General features: G+C 37.0%; 1 protein-coding gene across 1 annotated transcript in view; it reads left to right on the top strand.

Moving 5' to 3' along the window:
• TTC29 (tetratricopeptide repeat domain 29) overlaps positions 1-24,513 on the top strand; it is a 264,021-nt gene that overhangs the window by 73,498 nt on the left and 166,010 nt on the right. Inside the window, 1 exon segment of the mRNA XM_023226242.1 lies at positions 829-914. Within this exon segment, the coding sequence (XP_023082010.1) occupies positions 829-914 (86 nt within the window).

The following is a 24,513-nucleotide window of genomic DNA, read 5'->3' on the forward strand; positions in this document are numbered from 1 at the left end:
TATGTTTGCCAAATGGTATGAGGTATGTCATGTTGAACCACGTTATATCTTCACACATTTTGCTTTTGGAAAGCAGTGGTTAATTCCTGAAATAAAATTAGTAAGATACCGCAGGAATTAGAAAGACTAACTTTCTTGCAAAAAAAAAAAAAAAAGATGATGAAAAGCATTACCAGTGATTAGTAAAGAAAAATGTGTGGATTTCAAAATATACATGGAATTTTCTACCAGGAAACTAAGCTGTCGGTTACTCTCACCTATGCTTTAATCAATAGCTCTTAAACAGAACATAATCAAAATAAAAATTCATTAATTTGCTAATTATCTGCAGTTAGAAACTTAGCTGAATGTCAGTCCATGTGATTGAGTATGAATGTTTGTGCACCATTTAAGGTTGTTATCCATTATCAGTTGTTTTATGTATGTAGTAGCAGCTATGCTAGATGACTGTATGCCTTTACATGTTGGACTAGTATAAAAATTATACATGAATGTCAACATGATAATATTAGGCTGTGTTTATAAGGGGAAGCCCCTTTATAAACTAAATATAAACAAGTTGTATATTTGCCAAATGGTATGAGGTATGTCACGTACGAGGTATATAATTATATTGTTAATGCATCTTACTCTAATATCTATGATCCAGGTAAATTGTGTTTACATCAGCCTTTTTTTTCAGTATACAGCTAGGTTATGGGGATTATTGATAAAACTGCATACTTTAAAAAATAATAATTTTCTACTGTCTTGAAAAGCAAGGATTCTGTTTGTTGTAGTAAATCAATTTCTTGAATGCTTGGTAATTTTTTTACATCTTCACTTCAGGAAGTGACAAAAAGATGGAAGGGGAAGCCTCTTACTACTTGGGCTTAGCACACTTAGCTGCTGAGGAATATGAAACTGCATTAACAGTAAGCTAAACTTTTAATCACTACCATTTTTAATTTTTATTTTAGTGTATTTATTTTATTTTATTATATGTTATTACAAGGCCAACAGAAATGAGTTAGGCCTGACATAGGTGTGCCTTTTTACTGAGATTAAAGCAGAATAGCAATCTGCTAGAAGCATTTTAAAAATTGGTTTTATTGTTTATTATATACAGTGGTATATAATCAATTACTATGAAGTACTTTGAGATATGTGAAAGTTAAATAAATGGAGCAATATGGCCTTCTATATGCCAATATCAACAAGGACAAGAGGAAATAGGTTTAAGTGATGGTAAAAAGTAAATAACAAAAAAGAAATTACAGTCATTTTATAATATGATTTGGGAAATTTTGCACACACAAAAATGTGGTTATTAAGCAATAGAGTGAGCTGCCTTGATGTAGCTCTTCAGTGCAGGTAGTGGGGAGGCAACAGAGGTGGAGGTCAGTGTTAGTCCCAGGCTGAGAAGTAGCCTGCTCTATAATCAAATCACTGTTCAGCTATTTTGCAACCAGGTTTTGTTTGGCTAAAAACAAACAAACAACTAAAAATGTCAAGAGTGATCTTTCCTGAATTATAGCTAAAGTCATTTTTTCTTCTCTTACCTCTATTATGTATTTAAAGTATTTCACCTACATCTCTTGTAATAATCCAATTTGATACACAATATTGGATTTTTAGCTTTTGGGATCTTCTTTATTCCTATAGATATTTTTTGCTAAGTAGAATTCCTATATTTGGGCTAGATAATTTCCTCTAGCCCCCTTACAATTGGATAGCATAGAAAACCTAGGTTTTCCTAGATGACTCTTATGCTTAATATTTTTTAGTTAATGATTAGCATTCAGCAAAGATTTGTTTCTGATACCTTGGGGAGCACAGAGACCAACGAGATGCACACTTCCATTTAGGAGTTAATTTAATGAGGGCAAACAACTTGCAGACATAACCACAATTCGAAGTAGGATGAACAGGGGCTTTTTAAGTGCAGAGGGAGGAGTGGTTGGTTCCAACACTGAAGACCAGGGAAACTGCACCAAAAAGAAGTTTTTGAAAGACAGGATTTACACATATAGAAAACATCAGAGTCCACAATGATAGAACACTAGATATACACGTGTGCACATATGTGTATACACTCAACATGGACGTACTCAGTGTGTTGTGAAGCAAGGACTTAGGTGGAAGATGAGATTCAGTTGGAAGTCAAGTTGGACAATTAGGAGAAAACTAGCTCGTAGATATTCCTTCTCTCTCAGGTAATGCAAGCACAAAATAAATTCAAACAATACAATAAAATTCACAATGAAAACTAAATTTTCTTTCTCTCCCTGTACTCAGTCTCACAGTTCTTTTCTCAGAGACAAACACAGTTACACATTTCTGGCTTATCTTTCCAAAAATATTCTATATATTCAAATATCTATAAAGTGCATATATATGTTTCTGTTGTGTTATGTAGAAAATTGTTGCATTTTATATGCACTGTTCTGCACCTTGAGTTAATTTCTTCCATACTGATGCATAAAGCCATGCCTAGTTTTATTATTTTAATTTTTCCAGCTTTATTGAGGTAAGATTGGCAGATAAACATTGCATATATTTAAGATGTATGATATGACGTTTTGATATATCTATATATTGGGAAATTATTTCCCCAATCAAACTAGTTGGCCTGTCCATCACCTCCCGTATTAACCTCTTTTGTATGTGTGTGAGGACATGTAAGATCTAGTGTCAGTAAACTTCAAGTATATAATACACCATTATTAACTACAGACAAGTCTCATTGTATTTATTTATTTATAATTTCAACTTTTAGATTTGGGGGTACATGTGCAGATTAGTTATCTGAGTATGTTTTGTGATGCCGAGGTTTGTGGTATGATTGATCCTGTCACCCAGGTAGTGAGCATAGTACCTGATAGATTTTCAGCCATTGCCCTCCTCCTCTAGTTGTTTATTGTTCCCGTCTTTATGTCCATGAGTACCCAAGGTTTAGCTCCCACTTATAAGTGAGAACATGTGATATTTGATTTTCTATTCCTGTGTTAATTTGGACAAACCTTATCTTAAGGGTTCTACATGATATCCCGTTGTGTGACTGTGCCATAATGGATTCAAACATCTTCTACTGCTGGGCATTAAGGTTGTTTCTCATAACTTTTATTGTAAAGGATGTGGCAGTGAACAGTTTCACCAGATGTGACAAATTTATCCGTGAATGGATTCCTAGAGGTGGAAATGCTGGTGTATCCTGTTCCTAGTGGTATACGATAGTCTAGTAATGAATAGATTGAAGAAGGAATATTTGACATCCAAGGGATGAATTACTTTACTTGAAACTGTTACTCCTTTCAGAAAAGTATTGAAATTGTTTCTCTGAAAATATATGTGAAGCTTAAGTCCCTACAACCCATTAACTGTATGACACTGGGCAAGTCCCTTACACTCTTTAAGTTTCAATTGCCCCATCTATCCAGTGAGAGTAATAACTATACTTATTTCATAAAGGATAGTGAGTTAAACGCTACTCCCCTCAAAAAAAAAAAAAAAAAAAAAAAAAAATCCACTTCCTAATCCCTGGAACCTGTGAATGCAGAGGTAACTAAGTTAAAGATCTTGAGATGAAGTGATCATCCTGGATTATCTAGGTGGACTCTAAATATGAAGACAAACATCCTTATAAGAAAAAGGTAGAAGATTTGAAACAGAAGACAGGAAGCCACATGCGCAGAGGAAAAGACCATTTGAAGACAAGGCAGATAGTGCAGTGATACAGTCACAAGTCAAGAAATCCCTGGAACCGCCAGGAGATAGACGAGGCAAGGAAGGATCCTCTCCCAGAGGCTTCAAAAAGATCACAGCCCTGCTGATGCCTTGATTTCAGACTTCTAGCCTTCAAAGCTAGAAAAGAATACATTTCTATTATTTTAAGTCATTTAGTTTGTGGTAATTTTTATGTCAGCCCTAGGGAACTAATACACAGGGTGATAATAAGAGATAATTTATGTAGAGTTTTAAAAGACTGTCTCTCTGGTTTATAATAAACCTTCGATAATTACTGGTTTTTATTATTTTTTCACTAATCTAAGTCTCTGGACTTGAGCAGTAGTAGTGAAGATGGAGGGAACTAGACAGATTCAAAGTTATAAAGGACTTGGTAACAGGCTAAGTATAGGAGGTGAGGGAAACAGAGGTGCAAAGATGGGCCGTGAGTTCCTGGCTGTGGAACTGGATGGATGCTGGTGTTGTTTACGGGGGTAGGGAATGTGAAAGGCTTGTGGGGAAATGGAGAGTTCAGTTTTGGATACATAGAATTGCAGGAGTTTTAAAGATACTCAAGGAGAGTTCAAGTAGACAGTTAAATATGAGGGTCTGGAGCTTAAAAGGAAGTCTAGAGTGGAAATATTATATGTGAAAGTTAATTTTATGCATCAGCTTGGCTGGGTCGTGGGATGCCCAGATAGCTGTCTAAACATTTCTGGGTATATCTCCAAGGGTGTTTCTAGAGAAGATTAGCATTTGAATCGGTGGTTTGAGTAAAGCAGATGGCCTTCCCCTATGTGGATGGGCATCATTTAATCCATTGCGGGCTTCAGTAGAACAAAAAGGCAGAGGAAGGGCAAGTTTACTTGACCAGACTGTTTGAGCAGAGACATTGATCTTCCACTGTCAGCACTGATGGTTCTCAGGTCTTCAGACCCCATCTGAATCTACATCACTGGCTCACCAGATTGCAGGTCTTCAAACTACAGCACCAGCTCTCCTGGGTATGCAGTTTACAGACAGCAGATAGTGGGATTTCTCAGTCTCTAATCATGGCAGCCAGTACCTTACAATAAGTGACAAATCTCTCTCTATATTTATATATATATATATATGTGTGTGTGTGTGTGTGTGTGTATAACTTCCTAAAGTGAAGATGCAAAAAAATTACCAAGCATTCAAGAAATTGATTTACTACAACAAACAGAATCCTTGCTTTTCAAGACAGTAGAAAATTATTATTTTTAAAAGTATGCAGTTTTATCAATAATCCCCACAACCTAGCTGTATACTGAAAAAAAGGCTGATGTAAACTCAATTTACCTGGATCGTAGATATTAGAGTAAGATGCATTAACAATATAATTATATACCTCATACATGACATACCTCATACCATTTGGCAAATATATAACTTGTTTATATTTAGTTTATAAAGGGGCTTCCCTTTATAAACACAGCCTAATATCATGTTGACATTCATGTATAATTTTTATACTAGTCCAACATGTAAAGGCATACAGTCACCTAGCATAGCTGCTACTACATACATAAAACAACTGATAATGGATAACAACCTTAAATGGTGCACAAACATTCATACTCAATCACACGGACTGTCATTCAACTAAGTTTCTAACTGCAGATAATTAGCAAATTAATGAATTTTTATTTTGATTATGTTCTCTTTAAGAGCTATTGATTAAAGCGTAGGTGAGAATAACTGACAGAGCTTAGTTTCCTGGTAGAAAATTCCATGTATATTTTGAAATCCACACACTTTTCTTTACTAATCACTGGTAATGCTTTTCATCTTTTTTTTTTTTTTTTTTTTTTTTTTTGCAAGAAAGTTAGTCTTTCTAATTCCTGCCTTCTTTTCTCTTTCAGGTCAATAAATCTTGACTCTTTCAGCAGTCTTATCTCTACTTTGCACAACCCATTCCTCTGAAAAATTGTAACTGTTATGTGCATAATGGAACCCAGTAGGGGTAACACTGGTTTGAGAGAAAAAGGAGTGTCAAATGGGCTATGCCAGAATTCATAGTCTGGGAAAGGCAAGGCAAGCAAATACACTTGCATTGATCATTTTTTAAGTTTTCTTACACTGAATGTAAGAAATTCTTGAAAAGTGTATGTGAGAAGAAAAAAATGTAAATAAAAAATAATAAACAAGAGGGAAAGGAAATGAGAACAGAGAAGCCAAGGCAAAGGAGGAATCAAGAGAGAGGCTGTCTGAGACTCAGTGTTCCTTTGGGTCCTTTTGGTGTTATTTCCAATACTTTAGCTCTAGAGATCTGAACGTCTACAGGGTATAATAACAGGATGAATCTTTCTGATGGACACCACATTTATTCTATCGGTAGTCTAAATCAGTCTGTCTACAAGAGCAATGGTTTCTTCATATCTGCATTCTCACTCTTCCCTATCATCTCTTGGCTGCATGTAGATGACAGTTGGGGCCAGTTTAGTATGACATCATGATATTAGAGTTTCCTGGAATGCATATAGATGCCTCATCTGCTACCAAATCTTTGATCATTAGACATTTGCATGAAGTAAAGGCAGCAAATACTAGCATTTCTCAGATAGGTACTCTCAAAATGCTTTTTAGAGAGTACATTAATTAACTCTTTGGAATGAGAGGACAACAGCATCATTAAATGATGGGCTCTAAAATCAAACTAATCAAGGATGGAATCCCAGATCGGCTACCACCTCACCAGGTGACATTAAACGAGTGACTGATTCAACCTTTCTGAACATTAGCTTCCTCTTCTGTAAGACAGGGATAATCCTACTCTGTAACTCAGCACAGCCTTGTGAGAATTAAGTAAGAATATGTGTCTAAAATTTGTAGCATGGGGCCTAACATACAGATAACTGAAACTATTATGTTACCATTAATATACATAAAAGAATTTTTTTTCAAAGTGCTAGATGATCATACAGCTACAAAATCACAATGTCTGGCTTCTGCTCTAGACCTACGGTATTCTCAAACCCCTAATTAGCATAGGAGCAAATGTTAAATGTGTTGGTAAAGTCTACACAGTTAAAAGTATTTGAAGGAGAAGTTGATGTACATAGATTACATGATAAAGAGCATTTTAATGGAATACAGGTCAAGTCATACATATCAATGGCATTCTAATTATAAGTGGTCAAATATGTGAAATGGCAGTCAGTTTGGATGTACAATGTTCATATCAGAGGTAACTGTGGTACAGAAAGAGCACGTGAGCCTTGGAGCTGGAAGATGTGGATTTTAGTCCTGTCTGCCATGCACTAGCTGTGTGACCTTAGGTTAGTCACTTAACTTCTTGGAGGCTCAGTTTCATTTGTAAAATAACAATCCTAATGGCAGCTTCACTGTGTCTTTGTGAAGACCAAAATTTAAAAATATATGTTTACATTTTAAATTATAAGCAGTTCTCAAATGTAAGGTACCATTATCAGTACAGATTGATGTAACTACTACTGGATAGTATAGCAATGATACTGTGGTAGGTAGTATTTAGTGAGTATGCATTCAAAGTCTCTACTTCATTCTTATTCTTAATTGTAATTTACTATTTATCATATGTAAATTACATAGTACCTTATCTTTGTATTGGCACATATTTTTATATAATGGAAAGAAGATAAGCCAACATTTTTTGAAAAATGTTTTATTATTAATTTATTAATAACTTTTCTTTGAGTTAAAAATATGACATTTATTTTTTAAAAATTGAGTTATTTCTTTCTTTAAACATCAGAGCTACTCATTGCCCATTAAACAGAAGTTGTCTTTACTCGCTAGTTAGAAATCCTTACCTAAAATTTACCCTTCCATCCTTGGTTTAATGGTCTGGGTAACCGAGGGAAGCTTAGATGCCGCCAGAGAGGAAATCATGGCCCCTTCTCCCAGAGGATGGCTGGTTATCATTATACATAACATGCAGACAAGCCTGCTTGCAGCCAGTTTGCCTCCTGGTTGTGTGTAGTTCATCACCAGCTTCTGAGGCGTGCTAAAGAGGGCTTGCCACTCGGCTTGAGATGATTCAGGTGTAGGCTCAGCAGTCTCAGCAGTCATTTTCCTGCTTTACATCAGAGTTTTCATCTGCTTTATCCTTTTGTTCTGTGGCCCACAGGCAGTCTCCTTATTGGGGAATCTAAAAGGGGCAGCTGTTACAGACCCCACTTCCCCCAGTAGTTGCGGCTCAGATCTCTTTCTATTTAGCATTACCCTCCACACATACGCTCACACTTCCACCAGTAGACAAACAATACCTACTTATTTTCATTTCACACTTTTTGCCAAGTGATATTCAAAATATTCAGTTTCTGATAAGCAAAAGAAAGGATTTTTTTAAACCAACATTAAAAGGAAATAATATTTTCTAATTTTAAAATACATATTTATTTACAAATTGTATAGAAAATGTCTTATTCAGAATTATTATACAATAACTTAAGGCATAGTGTAAACATATATTCCATATCTGATCTTGTTTTGAATAGTTACTTGGAAATAGCCTTACTTGGAAAACAGCATTTTAGGTAGTTTATAAAAGTATGTTTTAATACTTGGGGAATTACGAAAACTTAAAATGTTTTACTAATAATTTTGTGATTGTTATTTTCATATTTAAAGTTGTGTCCTTTCTGAAACATTGAAACAGGTAACTTTATGGTACTAATGTCAGATAGTTTGTGTAGTGGAGATGACAGAATAGAATCTTAGTAAATTGAATGTTTTTTCATTTCCTCATCAATGGGGAGTTTCTCTTTAAATCATTTTTAATTTAATTTTCTAAAATGTCTAATATTTTTAATAATGTTACAGCTTAGGAAAATATGCATCTTTTTCTTTACCATGATTATAGTATTTGTCATATAAATTACAGTATTTATCATTTAAATGACAGAAGCATTGTAGAAAATCAGAAAGCTCAAAAAAGTTAAAATATTTATTTTTTGAAACAAATCTGTACAGTAACAACTTACAATTTACAAACTTTCCTACAAATAAAGAAATGTTTAATGTCAGGAAAGAAAGTCTGTGGCCTAATTTAATATAAATACAAATTTTCTAATAATAAAATTGATTTTTTTTTTAAAATGTGAAAGCTGGTTTTAGTTTCCCTTGAGATCTAGAATACCATTTAGGCCAAAACTTCATCATTATTTTACTTATTCATTTTTTAAAAAGTACTGCTACAGTAGATCTTTACAAAGCTGAAGTTTTTGTATCTAGGTATTCACATTTTAAGAAACAGTACAAAAATCTCTGATAACTCTTTGTGAGAGAAGAATGAAGGAAAGGATAAAATTTTTTATTTAGTGCATCCTAAGAGGATGAGGTTCAAAAATCTGAAAATTGAGTATTCTAATCAACTATACTGAATAGTGACATATGGAACATAATGTATGTATACTCCTTAAAGTTCAAGGCCTAGCATATGAAAATGTTCGCTAGAGCAATAAAGCGACCTGCATAGTTCATCACCAGACTAATTGTATGACAGCCCTAGAGGCAATGGCACAGCTGTTAGCACTCGCTGATCTAGAGGCTGTGAAAGAAGAAGAGGCATTACACCTGGAAAAACCCAGCGACGATTATAGGATTAGATGTGTTAAACAGGAATAAGTATGTGGATCATACTTCCTCACTACAAATTTAGCCAAATTATACATAATTCCTCTAAGAGATGAAAGGGGTAACTTCAGAAAGAAAAAATGTAATCAGATATATTAAAACTTATCCAAAACATTCTCAAAGATGTCTTTAGTGTAATTATGGATCTACAATTAACAGTAATATTGCATTTAGAAATTATACAGTATAATTGGTGCACAATAAAAATAACATATACTAGGATTTAAAAATAACATTAATACCATACTCCTAATATTCAATCCACATTCTTGTAAAAAACTTTTACCCGGTAATTTCAACTTTCTCCCTTAATCAGCACATACGTTTCATTAATAACTAATAAAATGAATTTAAGATTAAATCTCCATTTTTTCCCATGACTGTCCTCTGTTGACTCTTATTTATTTGTTTGTTTATTTGTTTGAGATGGAGTCTCACTCTGTTGCCCAGGCTGGAGTGCAGTGGTGAAATCTCTGCTCACTGCAACCTCCACCTCCTGGGTTCAAGCTATTCTCCTGCCTCAGCCTCCAGAATAGCTGGGATTACAAGCGTACACCACCATGCCCAGCTGATTTTTGTATTTTTAGGTTTTGCCATGTTGGCCAGGCTGATTTTGAACTCCTGACCTCAAGTGATTCACCTGCCTCAGCCTCCCAAAGTGCTGCTTGTATTATAGGCACGAGCCACTGTGCCTGGCTAATTTTTGTATTTTTAATAGAGACAGGGTTTTACCATATTGGCCAGGCTGGTCTTGAACTCCTGACCTCAAATGATTCACTCACCTCGACCTCCCAAACTGCTGCTGGGATTACAGGCATGATCTACCTTGCCCGGCCCCTTATTTATTGTTTTTAATGATGAAGATGATAGCTGAGAATAGAGAAAGAGAGAGAAGATAAAGAAACCACAAAATGGCATTTGGCACCTGAACGATCAAGGGTGGATTGCATAGATGTGTGTTATAGCTTTCTTTTGTGAGCATTTCAAGGGAGGAGTTTAATATTCTTTTGCACAAAAGCATGACTTTGAGGCAAAACATTAGACAGTTAGAAATAGTGTGAAAGGTTGGCAAGGACGTAAGATTACAAGAACTGCAGTTAGGAGGATAAGCTGGTGTGGCCATCATTCCGAGAGTGATGGTGTGAGTGAAATTCTGTATGTGATTTCCTGGTGGCACACCAGCCCACTCCTGGGAATATCAGCCCCAGAAAAACTCTTTAGGGACACATTAGAGAGGGCTTATGGAGAGGAAAGGGAGTAAGAGTGAGGAGGGAGGATGAAGGAGAAAAATTTATTAAGAACAATTGAGGGGGCACACACAGACCAGTGATAAAAGTGTGCCCTGCTCTAGGGAATGTGGCTAACTCGATTCTATATGCCAGAGTTTCCAAATAAATAAATAACGTGAAATAACTTGGTCGCAAAATATTTTTGATTGCAACCCGAATGTGTCACATAGTTCTTGCTCAAATACACATTTTTGGACATTTTATAAAAACTTACAAGGCATTCTTTGAGTTTTTACAAAACTTTACAAAAGCACGGGCAGCAATAGGTGAACGCTTTTGCACTGTTGAACTCACTACCTTGATGACTTGCTTCAGGTTTTCCCAGAAGCTGACTTTGAGACATGGAATTGAGTACATGTGGCTTATTTGGGAGGGATTCTATCAGTCAGGGAGTCAGGCAAAAGAAGGAAGCCAACAAAAGGTGTACTGCCAAGCCAGTTACTACTGTGGGCAAATGGATCAGTCTTGCTCGGATGCTCTAGGAAACAGTGTAGAGACAAATCAGTTATCCCAGGGGAGAGATGAGGGAGCTGGTGTATTTATCTACCAGTTCCCACCATTCATTGGTTAAGAGTTGCTTCTAGGAACACTAAAATTTCCTGGAATTTCAGTTTACCATGAGCCCACCCATCAAACAGAAGATCCCAGGTGCTGGCCTGGGCAGCCCTTGGCCACTCTGTTGGTGCAAGTCACTGACAGAGTGCAAGTCACTTAGTTTGTGGGCTTCCTTTTCTGTATCTGAAAAATAGGAATGATAAAGTTGCTGTGGCAATTAAATAAGATAAAGAAGTAATGTGCCTGGCACTCAGTAAATGGTAGCTTTGTTTTAAGGTTTAAATTTTGCACATCTTTTGACTCAAGAGTTGCTCATTTTGGAATTTACCTAAGGGAAATAATTAGTAATGTGTACAAATATTGAGCTGTAATATTGTTCATAAAATCATGAATATATACAGAGATTTGGCTATAACCTCTGTATACAATGCTATAAATGCTGTTTGGAATGGCGAAAAATTCGGAAAAAAAGTAAATGTAAAGTAATATCACATTGAATAAATCATTGTTGGGTATCCTGTGCTGAAATACAATACAGCCAATAAAACTTACAAAATGAATAAACGTTTTATAACAATAAAAATATTACTGATGTGTCAAACAAAAATTCAGGTTATAAAACAGTGTACATTATGACCCTACTTGTATATAAATACATATATATGTAGTGCATAAATAATATATGAAAATGCTAGAACTACCAAACTGTTTTTGGTGGTTATCTGTAGAAGCTGGAATAATGAATGACTTTAATTTTTCTATTTTGGGGAAACATTGGGATCTGTATTCTCAACATTTTCTACAATTAACACATATTGATTTTGTAATAAAAAATAAAAGAAAAACTGCTTAAAAAGTAAACTATTGTATCTTTCCATTCCATTAAAATTTAAAGAATTTAATTAATGTTTTTAATAGGTTTTATATAGGTTGTTCATGGTAAAAATCTTTAGCGTAGGATTGATTGTAGCAGGTTAGTCATTTCAACAGCTCATCTCAACCCACAACATTAAAGAAAATTATTAAATGCTTAACAAGTAATAAAAGAATTTAAAAATGAATTCATAAAGTAAAAATAATCATATAAATTATAAAGCAAAAACAATAAAATAGGGAGAAAATGCAGCTGTATCGATTTTGGAATCCTGAGTAATTTTGTCTAAAGTCCCAGTGATCAAAAATGGTAATAATTATGTTGATGATGTTTTAACTTCAATTTGGTGCACAGTGTTGAATAATAGGTCTGGGGAATTTCTTTTTGCTCAGGTAGATTGTTCCTATGGTGCAAGACTGCATCATCCACAGGGAAAAGAGACATATACCAGTGCCGTTCTTATAATAGGGAGCAAGAGCTAGAGAAGCAACAGGGAAACTGTTGTTCCCTCATTGGAGCGGGAGCAGCAAGAGTAAAGGCCTGGGAGGGCAGCAAAATGCAGCCAGCCAGGCTGGAGTAGGAGCGTTGCAGGAGTGAAACTGTTCTGAGTAGGGCTACTGGGGGAGAAGCTGTTTGAAAAGAAGCCTGAGACATCCATTAACTAGTCAGCCGTGGTCACAAAGCTGGGAGATGCAGAGCCAGACAGGAGCCCACACCTCTAACTACTGATGTTGTTGCAATTGGTAGAGTTGTCAGTAAGGTGATTTTAAACTCATTTGTTGAGCCTTGTCACGAGTTTCCCATATAAATGTTTAATAACATTCTCATCTGTTACACTTAGTGAACTACTTATTGGCATTAATAACATTTTATTATTCTTGTCCAGTGGAAATTATTATTGAATAACACTTGAAGCCTAAAAAAGAAATCACCCCTCTGCTGCTGGACCAGTTGGGAATCAGCACAGTTGGGAGAAAAGCACAACAGGACACAAGCAGAAGATGCAAGTGGTGGGCTGGGCACAGTGGTTCACACCTGTAATCCCAGCTACTCGAGAGGTTGAGGCAGGAGAATCGCTTGAACCTGGGAGGCGGAGGTTGCAGTGAGCTGAGATCATGCCACTGTACTCCAGCCTGGGCGACAGAGCAAGACTGTCTCAAAAAAAAAAAAAAAAAAAAAAAAAGGAAAGGAAAAGAAAAGATGTGGGTGGCATCAGGCTAGAAATGACCCACTGCTTTGTAGCTTCTCCAGAGAAAAAGATGTCAGGAATTCTTACTTTCCATTTCTTATTTTCATTTCCTTCTTCCCCTCCATTATTATAGATAATGGGATAGCATGGGTTCTTCCTTTGTTATGACATAACTTCTTAGCTGAATTTGCTTTGTTTTCTCTGGATGTTTTTCTGACAGTGAAATATGTTCAGCTCTACAGTTAAGGCACTTGTAAAAAGAAAAAGTAATATTATTCTTTTCTAAAAGCAGTGTAAGCAACATATTATACCTACAATCCTCACTCTCTTCTTGCTGCAGATGCAAATTTGCTGTCTACTAGCAACTCAGTAAATGCAAGGGAAAGAGCATGTGGAAAGTGCTGATTGCTAGATTTTCAGTTGAAAGATCTAGTAGGGGAGATGCTTATAATTTTGGATAAAATGAAAGAAGAGGAGGGGGACAGGGACCTTTTCATCAATCTTAATTTTCTCTGTTGCCATCTCAACCATTGTCAGAATATGATTATGATCTAGTGATTAGGAGGTTGGCCCCTTGGAATCACAGTGCATGACTCCAAATCCTGTTCCTGCCACTTCTAATCCTGAAGCCTTGGGTGAATTATTTAGCCCATCTTGTGCTTCAGTTTCTTCACCTGCAGCAGGAAGATTACTCTAGCATCTAAGTTATAATGTGGTTGTGAGGATTAAATGAGTTAACATACAGAAAGCACTTAGACTTATGTCTGGCATATGCTACTTCCTCAATAAATGTTAGTGAAAATTACAGAATAGTAAAAGTATGATTTGCTGGGTTAGTGCAAGGATTGTGCTATTCATGCTGCCACAGCTGACTTAACAGATCACAGACAAATCTCTTACCACCCCTTGCTTTGTAAAATGAAGATGATATTTGTTAATATAGCATATTGATGAAAATTCCAGTGGAATAGTGAGAAGAGGTATGTTTATCAGTCCTTACTGTTGTAATGCAAATGATTTAACTATACGTTTTTCCTAAATTTAATTAAACTTATTCATTTTCCCTATGAGCTTATATTAGCTTACAGCGGAATGATTGTTTATATCTCCATTTTATATGTCTATAATATCATAGATATTAAAAAACATTTTCCATTGAAAATATTGTATGAATAAACAATATTTATTTGTCACATGGTTTCAAAGCCAAAATTACTTCTTAATTGTTTTTTGTAATATGTTACATGGGAATGGGAAAGTATTAACCAGGTAATCATTAGGGTCTTCAAAATGGGTTTTGAAAATACCAGAAAGATCACCAAATTGGGAATCAGACATCCTGGATTCTGATTGTGGTTTTTGTCACCAAGCTCTTGGCCTTGGACAAGTCATTAAACTTTGTTCAGTTCCCTTATGGACATTGTTGCAAGACACCATTGTAATCTTGGCCAATCCACAATAGAACAGATTGTACCAAAAAGATCCAGAAGCTGGAGCCTAGCCTGCATGGTGGCATTGTCAGGCAGCTACTTGTCATTGGAGTGGAAGAGAGGGCTGGATAAGTATGCTGTATCTGAAGTCAGATGGTCAAGTGTAAGTTCTTTCTTGACCATTTACCAGTTGTATGACCTTGGCCCTGTGGCTTCATTTCTATGTGCTTTTGTCTCCTCACCTTTAAAGAAACAAGAATAATAATGATAATGCCATCTCATGGGGTGTTAAGAAGATTAAATTAGTTCACACATGTAGTCTTAAGAACACAGTTTTGGAGCACATATTGCCAACGCTTGTTCTAGGCGCTTTGGGTACAGCAATAACAACACAGGCAGATATCTTTGTTCTTGTCGACCTTCCGTCCCATTGGGGAAAACTAACAATGAAGATGAAACATAATTGACAAGTGAATTAAACAGTATGCTAGACAATGAGAACACTATGGAAAAAAGTACAACAAAATAATGAGTCAGAAGTTTCACGGCAAGAGGTAGGGTGGAGGGAATTATAAATGGGTGATCAGAGAAGGCTGCATTGAGAGGCTGACTTTTGAGGAAAGACTGAAAGCCTGTGAGAGACTAGGTCATGCAGATACTTGAGGAAAGCATACCCAGGCAGTGGTGATGGCCAGGGCAAAAGCCTTAAGGTGGCAGTGTGCCTGGGGGCTTGGAGCCAGTGATGCTGGAGAAAAGCAAAAGGGGAGAAGAGGAGAGATAAGGAGTGGGACCATAGCTACACTTGGAGGTCACTTTCAAGCATGGCTTTTTTTTTCTAAGTGAAAAGGGGTTCATTTCAGGCCAAGGAATGACCTAAAAATACTAAGTTAGTATTGACTGTTATTACCTCTAATTATTAAGCTGCATGATGAAAAAATAGCAGCTGCTAATATGCAACGCTCTGACCAGGCAATGATGAGGATGACATCTAGAACATCAGACACTGGGCTGTGATAAATGTCCCTGTATGTGAGTGGAGGATAGCTTCTGGCAACTGGGGCAGAAGGCAGTGAGCTGTAGGTGAAGGTCCAGGTCAGCACAATCACGTTCAGTGTGATCCAGCTGCAAGCATATCACAGTGCTGAAGAACATGGGTTTTGAAGTCTAATAAACCCCGTTCAAATCCTTTCTCCTTCACCAATTCACTGTGTACTCCAGAGCAAGGCACTCAGTTTCTCTGTATTGTATTTCTCTCAGATGTACAATGGGAATATTAATATATATTTCAAGGTTCTGTGAAGATTGAATATACTATGAATATAAGACACTCTGCACATGTAGTTTTGCTCTATAAATAGTAGTGACTGCCATTGGCAAGTGACAAGCACCAAGCCATAGGGACTGGGGCTCAAGGGTGGGACTGCTGACTCAAGCATACTGAGGGCAGCAGGGTAGGTCTCCAGACTTGCAGAGAGTAGGGACCAGGCTAGGCACCAAAACAGAGATTCAAGCAAGAAGAACAAGACTGGATGGGATGCACCCTGGGATGCATGCTTGGTCTCAAGGGACAGGACAAAAGCTCAGTCAGTTTAACAAAGGTTAAAAACATGATATGACCCATGGCAAACTGATGTGATGCCAACTTTCCACCCTGCCAGACCAGGAACAGGAGCAGTCCCGGGGACAGGGACAGGTCTAAGTTCCTCCCAAATGGGCAGAACCAGCTGGGAGGATGGCAGGGCTAAGGAAGCAGGGCAACTGGCAATGTTGTCTACCGTTCCTCCTGGGCTCTGTAATTCTCAATGTCTAAGTATTGATAAGTAATTCAAAAGCACCAAATATAACAGTAATTTTCTAGTTCCTGCTATAAAACCTAAAGCTTACTATAAGAAAACTAGCAGCAGTTTGTTTTGCCATTTTATTTTCAGCTCATACGTTATTTCAGAGCTGATCAAAGGCATTGGTTGCAAAGAATAAAATAAATCACACATCTAAATAAACCACTAAAGAGTGTTAAATTGATTTAAGTGATTTTATGAATATTAATATTTAAAACTTCTCTGTCCCAAGCCTCTTTATGACTACCTATAGCAATAACTACCATTTTATCCTACCATTCTTCATCTTATAATATTACACAGTAAACTGTGTAAAAAACATTATTTCTTAGCATTGGAATGGAAGTAGGATTTCAGCTGCTTATTTGTGGATGTATATCTTGAATTTTATTCAGTCAGTAAAAGTATCCTCAATTAATGCTTTATTATACTCCTTGCATAGGTTGAGGTGAAGAAAGTACAATGTTTGTTTTCTGTTATTAAATAAAACTTTGCCTTCCGCTCACATTTCTTTCCAGTACATTTGATTCTAAGCAGCATCTATTTCAGGTTAGTTCTGGTGTTGAGAAAGTTTGTAGCTTTACAGTTTTGTATGTTTAGGTTATCTGAAAATATTGTTACAGTTGTACAAGTGATTTTCATGGACTTTTAAAAAAATGCACAGGGGGAGGAAAAGGTATCCACAGTCCACACTGTTAAGTGCAATACCTGTGAAAGTCCCTCAGTGGGAGGATTTGGGCACCAATGCATCCCATGCATCCACTTTGGTGTTGGAGTTATCCAGGTTGCACAGTTTGACAGCAGATATGTGAGTGAAGACACGCTGCGTGATAAATGCAACTCAGACATCTGGATCACAGTGCGAGCATTCAAAGGCGCTTCTGAACTTTTGATGCATTTGTACTTACCCTGGTCCCCAGCCTTGTCCGTGGCTCACTCAGCATTTTCTCCACCTCGGCATGTCTTCATCTTTTTTTGTACTTCAGCGGCCTCCCTTCTCCCTGACAAGTCACCTCCATCTGCTTCTGTGTCAGTGTGGCCCTTCTGCACATGGCTCGCCGAGGAATTCTCAAGATGAAGAGCCACACAGTCCTCCCTGCCTCTGCTCAGTGCCGGCTCCTACCTGTCACTGCTCAGCACTCTGCGCCACACTGGCTTGTTTTGTCAATAACCATTTATTTGTTGCTGGAATAGTAGCAGCCATTACATCTGACCTCCCTGTTTCATCAATTATGGATAGATTATTGAATGTGAACATCTGCAAAAGCTTGCTGTTGAACTCACCTCCTGGCTGGGATTAGATAAAGTACTAAACTGTTGTTTATTGTCAGGCCAAAACTCTACTGGGAAGCCAGGGAATTCCAAGAGTAGCGGAACCCCATCAGAAGTACCAAAAATCATTTCCTATTGCCACTGCTTCCCCTAAGATCCCAGACATTTATTATTTACATTTATTAGTAGTTGTTATAACCTACTTGATAAAAGCTCTTGGCAGGCATCGCATTTCCAGTCATTGTTGCTTCTGTCAGAATGGAAATGACTCATAAATTGTTTTCTTGTCTCTTCTATCACTGTGAAAGGGTAATAGACGAAGCTGCTTCTGTGTGAAAGCATTCAGTGGAAGACTTTTCTACCATGTTTTATTTTAAAGGAATGTGTTCACACAGCCTGATATGGAAGCATTACATCGTGGATCTAAATTAGGGTTTACCAAGTTTACCAGAATAATGGCCTGAGGTGGAAAGGATATCAAATTGTACAGACAGAATATGCTCAACATGTTTTTCAAGGCTTTCATGGATTTCTGAGAAAGGGAAACTACAATGAAATTTTATTGAATCCTGCCTTAAATGAGAAAGAAATCCAGCAAGAGGTATGATGAATAGATGATGGCTTTGCTGCCAGTGGAGAGACAGATTTCCTCATGGTAATCAGTTCATGTGGAAATATAGAAATTTTCATAGGATTAGTGTTTATTAAAAACTTCTAAGTAGTCACCCACAAATGTAAAACACTCCCTGATCCTTTTCGGCAGAGCCAGAATCCATTTTGTTCAAGGTGGCCAAAAGGAAGAAGGTTAAGTGGCCAGTGGGGAGAAGTTGAGAGACTTGTCACCATGCTAGTGACTTTTCACAGCTTACCTGTCTGCCTCATTTTGGTACTTATCAGGATAGAAACTGTATTTGTCTCTTATTATTCTAGAGTAAATGGAAGAAAAAATGTTTTATATTTCCTCCACAGATAAGAAGAATCATTCCAAATACTAGGATCGACCTGTCCACATTTAGCATAATGACCCCTTGGACTCATAATGGGGGAAACTTTTATTTGTTTAAGAATGTGATCAAACAAACCAAACACACCTTTAGATAGGGGGTTCTTGTGTCAGCCTGAAATTTCATTTAAGTCTTCTTCTGTGAAGATTGTTTGCTGATACTTTATCTCTCCAGGACTGACTGTTAACTGAAATTTTTCATACACTTTTCATTTACCATAGGTATAAAGTGTCATGTTTTTTTCCCTTTTATTGAATGAAGTAGAATGCAAAAGTCAACACATACAACAGTTTGTTATAGCCACGTTAATGTTTCTACAGGTACTACTAGTACCTCCCAAGGGCTCTACAATAATCATTCAACAATATTCAATGTTAACATAAGATTAGGAGCTAGGGGCACAATGGAGAGCAAAACAGATATGGATCCTGTCCTCGGGGTGCTTACAGTCTAACTAGAGGGAGACAGATAATAAGTAGATATGTTTCACAATGTGGTAAGTGCTAGAATAGCACAAAGAAGTGGTGCGTGAGAGAGAGAGAGAGAGAGAGAGGAGTGTGTGTATAAGTACTGGAAGAGCAGGAGTAAAATGAGAAAGAACAATGCAGGCAGTGGGGCCTGCAATTAACAAGGGCCTGGAGGCAGACAGAGCTGGGCCCATTCCTTAGAGAAAGGTCTATACTGCTCGGGTAAGATTCCTAGAGTCCTGCACATTGTAAGTCTAGTTGTAAATATTGACATTTCTGCATTGGCAAAGCAAGTGACAACACCTGTTTGGTCAAATTAGATTTGACTGGCACTTTATTTGATTCAGTTTGCCACCACCATCTTTAGTTTCCATAAATAACTGAGAACTGATATTATTGGTAATGTTATCATAGGTATAATGAAATTATTTGTCCCACTCACTTTGAATCCTCATAGAAACATAACCAAGTGAAGTGTGAGAATTTATTAGTAAAAATAATACACAAGCAACTTACTTTCTCTTGTATCTTTTCTGACAAGGATGTCACTAATCATTGTGTGTAACCTGTGTCTACTGGCCTATTTCTCTTGCCAGTAGACACAGGCTGAAAGAATCAACCTGTATTGTGTCTCACTGATACACATGGAAGGAAAAGGCCTTTATCTATTTACAGCCTTAGCTCTAAGGCAGCTGTTTTATCTTTCAGTGCTTCTCTGTTTTATTCTTGAGGTTCAAGAAAGAGATTCATTCAGATTACCTCAAGTACGAGAGTTGATTGTGAAGATTGCTGTGGCAAGGAGAGAAATCCTAATCCTACGAATTCCCAGGAGAAGCACACAGACCAAAAGATTTTTGGGAACTGGAAGACCCCTGGAAGACAAGGGGCTGAGTCTTCTTATTTCCCCCTCCAGAGCAGCAGCAGTCCATCGATTCACTCTGCTGACATAAGTCAGTTGGTCTCTTGCTGTTCCTTTATGTCTGAGCGCCCTCCCACCTCTGCCGTTACTAACAACTCAGCTGCTCTGAACTCCCTAAGAGGACTTGATGACACTAAACTAATCGCTTTAATCTTACATTGCACAGAATTTTTGTATCAGGCTGCCTCAGAGATTGCCAGACTGGCAATGAATTGGCTACTCATTGCTCAAGGCTTCCTAGCAAAATATAACCGGAGAGCTCCAATGGATTTCCTTAGCAAAAGGTTAAGGGCTGGGGGCTGGGCACAGTAGCTCATGCCCGTAATCCCAGCACTTTGAGAGGCCAAGGCAGGTGGATCGCATGAGCCCAGGAGTTCAAGACCAGCCTAGGCAACATGGCAAAACCCCATTTCTAAAATAAAAAAATAAAAATAAAATAAGCAAACAAACAAAAAAAGAAGGTAAAAGGCTGGGAAATTTTCTTTCAAGGAACTGTAAATATAACTCACACTGTGATTGGGCTGTACAGGATAAATATTCTATACTTTTTGATTTATAGTACAGTAACAATTGAGAGTTAGAATAAAAATTATTCATCAATATGTATCTTGTTAAGGTAATACGAAACTATAATGACCAATTTAGGAAATGGCAGTTTTGAGCCATATGTTCCAATTTACTATTGAGGAAAACTTTTATTTCTAACTGCATATGAAATTTTGTCTCATTGTTTTGAGGTTTCAGAGTCATCTGGAAGTTGGATGTTTAAAGAGAGAGTTTTAGGTGAAAAAAGATTCTTGGAAATTTTCTGATGTATTTATGTTTTCACAGCTTTTGAAAACGCAATGTAAACTCAGCATGTGAAAGATAATTGGGTATTCTTAATCAGGCTATTACATTTAAGGCTAATCTTGATTTTCATCAAATTCTTAAACACTTCTGACTGTAAAACAAAAATTTGCTATTTTTGTACAGCACTGATAATTACATTTAATTGCTGTTTAACATTAACCAAACAGGTTAATTGAGCTTTCCTTTCTGTCATTTATTCCAATGTAGGGACATTTTAAAAAAGCAGTTCCCTGAAACTCTGCAGGACTTATCAAATGAGAGAGTATGAAAATAAAATTTCAATCAAATGCAATGATTCATCCCTTTGCTTCTCAAAAAGAAAGTTTAAAGAGACAAAGTAAATTGTTCAGGAATTGTGAAGCCAAAGATAAATTAGTGAAAACAATTAAGACATATATTTGATTATTAAATATATCAATGTAGAGTTCCAAAATCCAAATCATACTTTTGGAAGGGAGAATTTGAGACCATTTGATTGATCTCCATCATCTAGTAGACTTGTAAACTGGAGCACGAGGTAACTAAGTGACTTGCCCATAGTCACACAATGAGCTCATGGCAGAAGAGAAACTAGTGCTCATGTCTTGCAATACTCAGCCTTTCCTGCCCTTGGCCATACAGCCTCCACTTCAGGTGCTGGGCAATGTAAGCAGTCAATGTATGGGAGGTAGTCTAAATGATGAATAATGGATTTCAGGGAGAAAGAGTACATACTCAAATGATCAATATTAATAATTATAAGGCCAGACTATTCCCGATTTAAGAGTTTAGTTTCAGCAGAATGCAAAAGATGTAACCACTTTTGTGTATTATAGTTTACATAGCTACATCCCTGATTGTCCTCAGTGCCCATTCAAGACAACATATTTGTGGAAAAGAATTCGTGTTTTTATTGCATGTCACATACTATGTCTTTTCATAAAGTATGTAAGAGCTTTTAAGTGATGTGGGGCCACTGCTGTTTGCCTTCATGTGTATTATCTTCCACCAGTGCCTATTTGCTGGCTCCTCTAAAACAGCCCTGAATGCTGTGGCTGCCCAGTCTGGTCCTCAGCCTGTTACTGCAGTGCTTGTCAGAAATCATTAGCCACTGATTCCTTTGACTAATGTTGCAGTTGATTGTCTGAATCATGTTCAGACACTGTAAATGAGGCAGAAACATCCTCTCTGCTCACCAACTGTGAAATGGCTAAAGGGGGTTAGATTGCCAGAAATCAGAATAAATGTATTTCCAATAAGATTTGACAATGATTTCAAGCTCAAGATGGCAAACTTGATTTTTTATTTTTGTATTTCTCATTACGTAAGTATAAATCTGTATATTTGCCTTTTTTCCTCCAAAGAATGCACTGTATGGAGAACAGTGCTAAACTTTTGTTAGAAAATGACACAGTTTGGATTTTGTGTAGCGGATGTATGACACAATATTAGCTATGCTGACTTTTTGTGGTGGGGAAGGAAGAAACGGGTAAAGAATGTACCCTGGGCAAAGGACTCATAACTTCTTGTTAACAGAGAAATCTGTTTGATGTTCTTTATGGTTTTATAGACAATTTTTGATCTAGTTGGGTTTATTTAAACTCTTCTAGTTCTTTTGGACTTGTAGACAAAACTGGAGACAAAACGTCCAAATATGGCTAACCTGTAGGGGTTTCATTCTCATTTATTTCAGAGTGTCCTGCATGACTCTCTATAAGTCTGTGGGGTTTGGGGAGGGAAAACAGCCACCTTTCAGTATTGGGAGGACTGTCACAAGAAGAAGAATGGGCTTATTTTACTATCTCACAAAGCACAACCTTGGCCAGCAGGTGAGAGTTACAGATTTTGCCTGAGCTGAACCAATGTTTTTCTCAGGTAACTCTCCAGTGATTGAGTGGCTAGCCTCACTAGGAAATAATTTCCTATCATGAAAATTGTTCAAGCGAAGGACAGCTGAGGGTTTCTCAACAGTGACACTATTCACATTCTGAGCTGCATAATTATTTGTTATAGGGAAAGCTATGGTGTGCATTGTAGGATGTTTAGCAGCATCCTTGGCCTTGACTCATTAGATGCTAGTAGCATCCCCCCCCCCAATAATTATAGCAACCTAAAACATCTGCAGAGATTGCCGAATGCCATCTGGCAAGGGCAAAATAACCCCCATTTGAGAACAACTAGGTTAGATAAGCACTAAGGCAAATTAAGCAGTTGTTGTGTTCATTTCCTTAGACAGTACTTTTACATACCTCATCTTATTGGAACCTTGTAACACCCCTTCAAGATAGACTTTATTCATTTCCATTTTGCACCTGAGGAAACAGGCCCAGAGAGATTAAGTCACCTGGCACCTGTCAGTCAGCTCAGTAGAACACTTGCCAGACTCAAAAGCCTATGATGTTTGGAGAAAATTTGAATACCCAGAGGAAGATTTCATTACCTCATAAGGCTCCTCCAAGGCCTGGTCTATGTCTTTAGAGTAGGAATCCTTACTGCTTCAAACATTGAGTTAACTCAGGAAGAAAGAACAATGGGAAGGGTGGCAAGCAGAGAAAGGAATAGGTACAGAGGAAAAAAATTAAGAAGTAAAATAAAAAGATTTGTGTTCATTGAAATTTTTGCAAAATTGCAAAACTCCCATCTCAAATAGGCTACATTCTAGAACTTGTTTCATATGATGGCTTCTATGGTGTTTTTTTTGCTTGTTTGTTTTTTTCACACAGAAACAGTGGTAGTTAAGGTCACCAGCCAGAGAGCAGAGGCCCATTTAAATTTCATGTCACTGACCTGTGTGATCTGGTCATAGCAGTTTGAGCTGTGCATGCATAGTGCTGTGCCAGAGGGAGAGAGAAAAATACTTCCTCTCCTTTCCCTAGGCACAGGAACAATGCTGAATAAAATCTTGAAAATTTGGAATAACGGAAAACGAGGCAGCCACTTGCACCATCTTGAATGCGGCAAATTTAACCAAACATGCTGAGGTGCTCAGAAAGTAGACAGACAAAAACTACGAATTTTTTTAAAGTCCTGCCAAAGACTACTGTCATGTGCATGTAGAATAAAGGAATGAAAATGAATGACCTGCCTTACCTTCTCTACAACAAATTCTTTCTTCGAAATAAAAAAGATAAATTGCCATTTGAAAATGTGTACCTTAATATATCAGTTGAATCTTCAATAACTTAGTCCACATTACTAGACAAACATTCTGTGAATGCATTTTAAAACACACTTTCTGTTGGACATTGCTGCAGCTATATATCCTAGCAAAGCTTTCTCTTCTTTCTCATTGTACCATTTATTCTCATTTCCAGACTTTTGCTCCAGCTTCCCCAATTCTGTTATTCCTTTAAAATGCAGATAGGGTTCTTACATGAAGATAGAGTTATTATAGAGTTCTCATATGAAGCTTCTCCTGGTTGTATTCCTTCGTAGTTCTTACAACTGTCTGAAATTTATTTATTTATTTATTTATTTATTTATTTATTTATTTATTTATT

This window comes from Piliocolobus tephrosceles, chromosome 3 (genome assembly GCF_002776525.5).
Source record: "Piliocolobus tephrosceles isolate RC106 chromosome 3, ASM277652v3, whole genome shotgun sequence".
NCBI lineage: Eukaryota > Metazoa > Chordata > Mammalia > Primates > Cercopithecidae > Piliocolobus > Piliocolobus tephrosceles.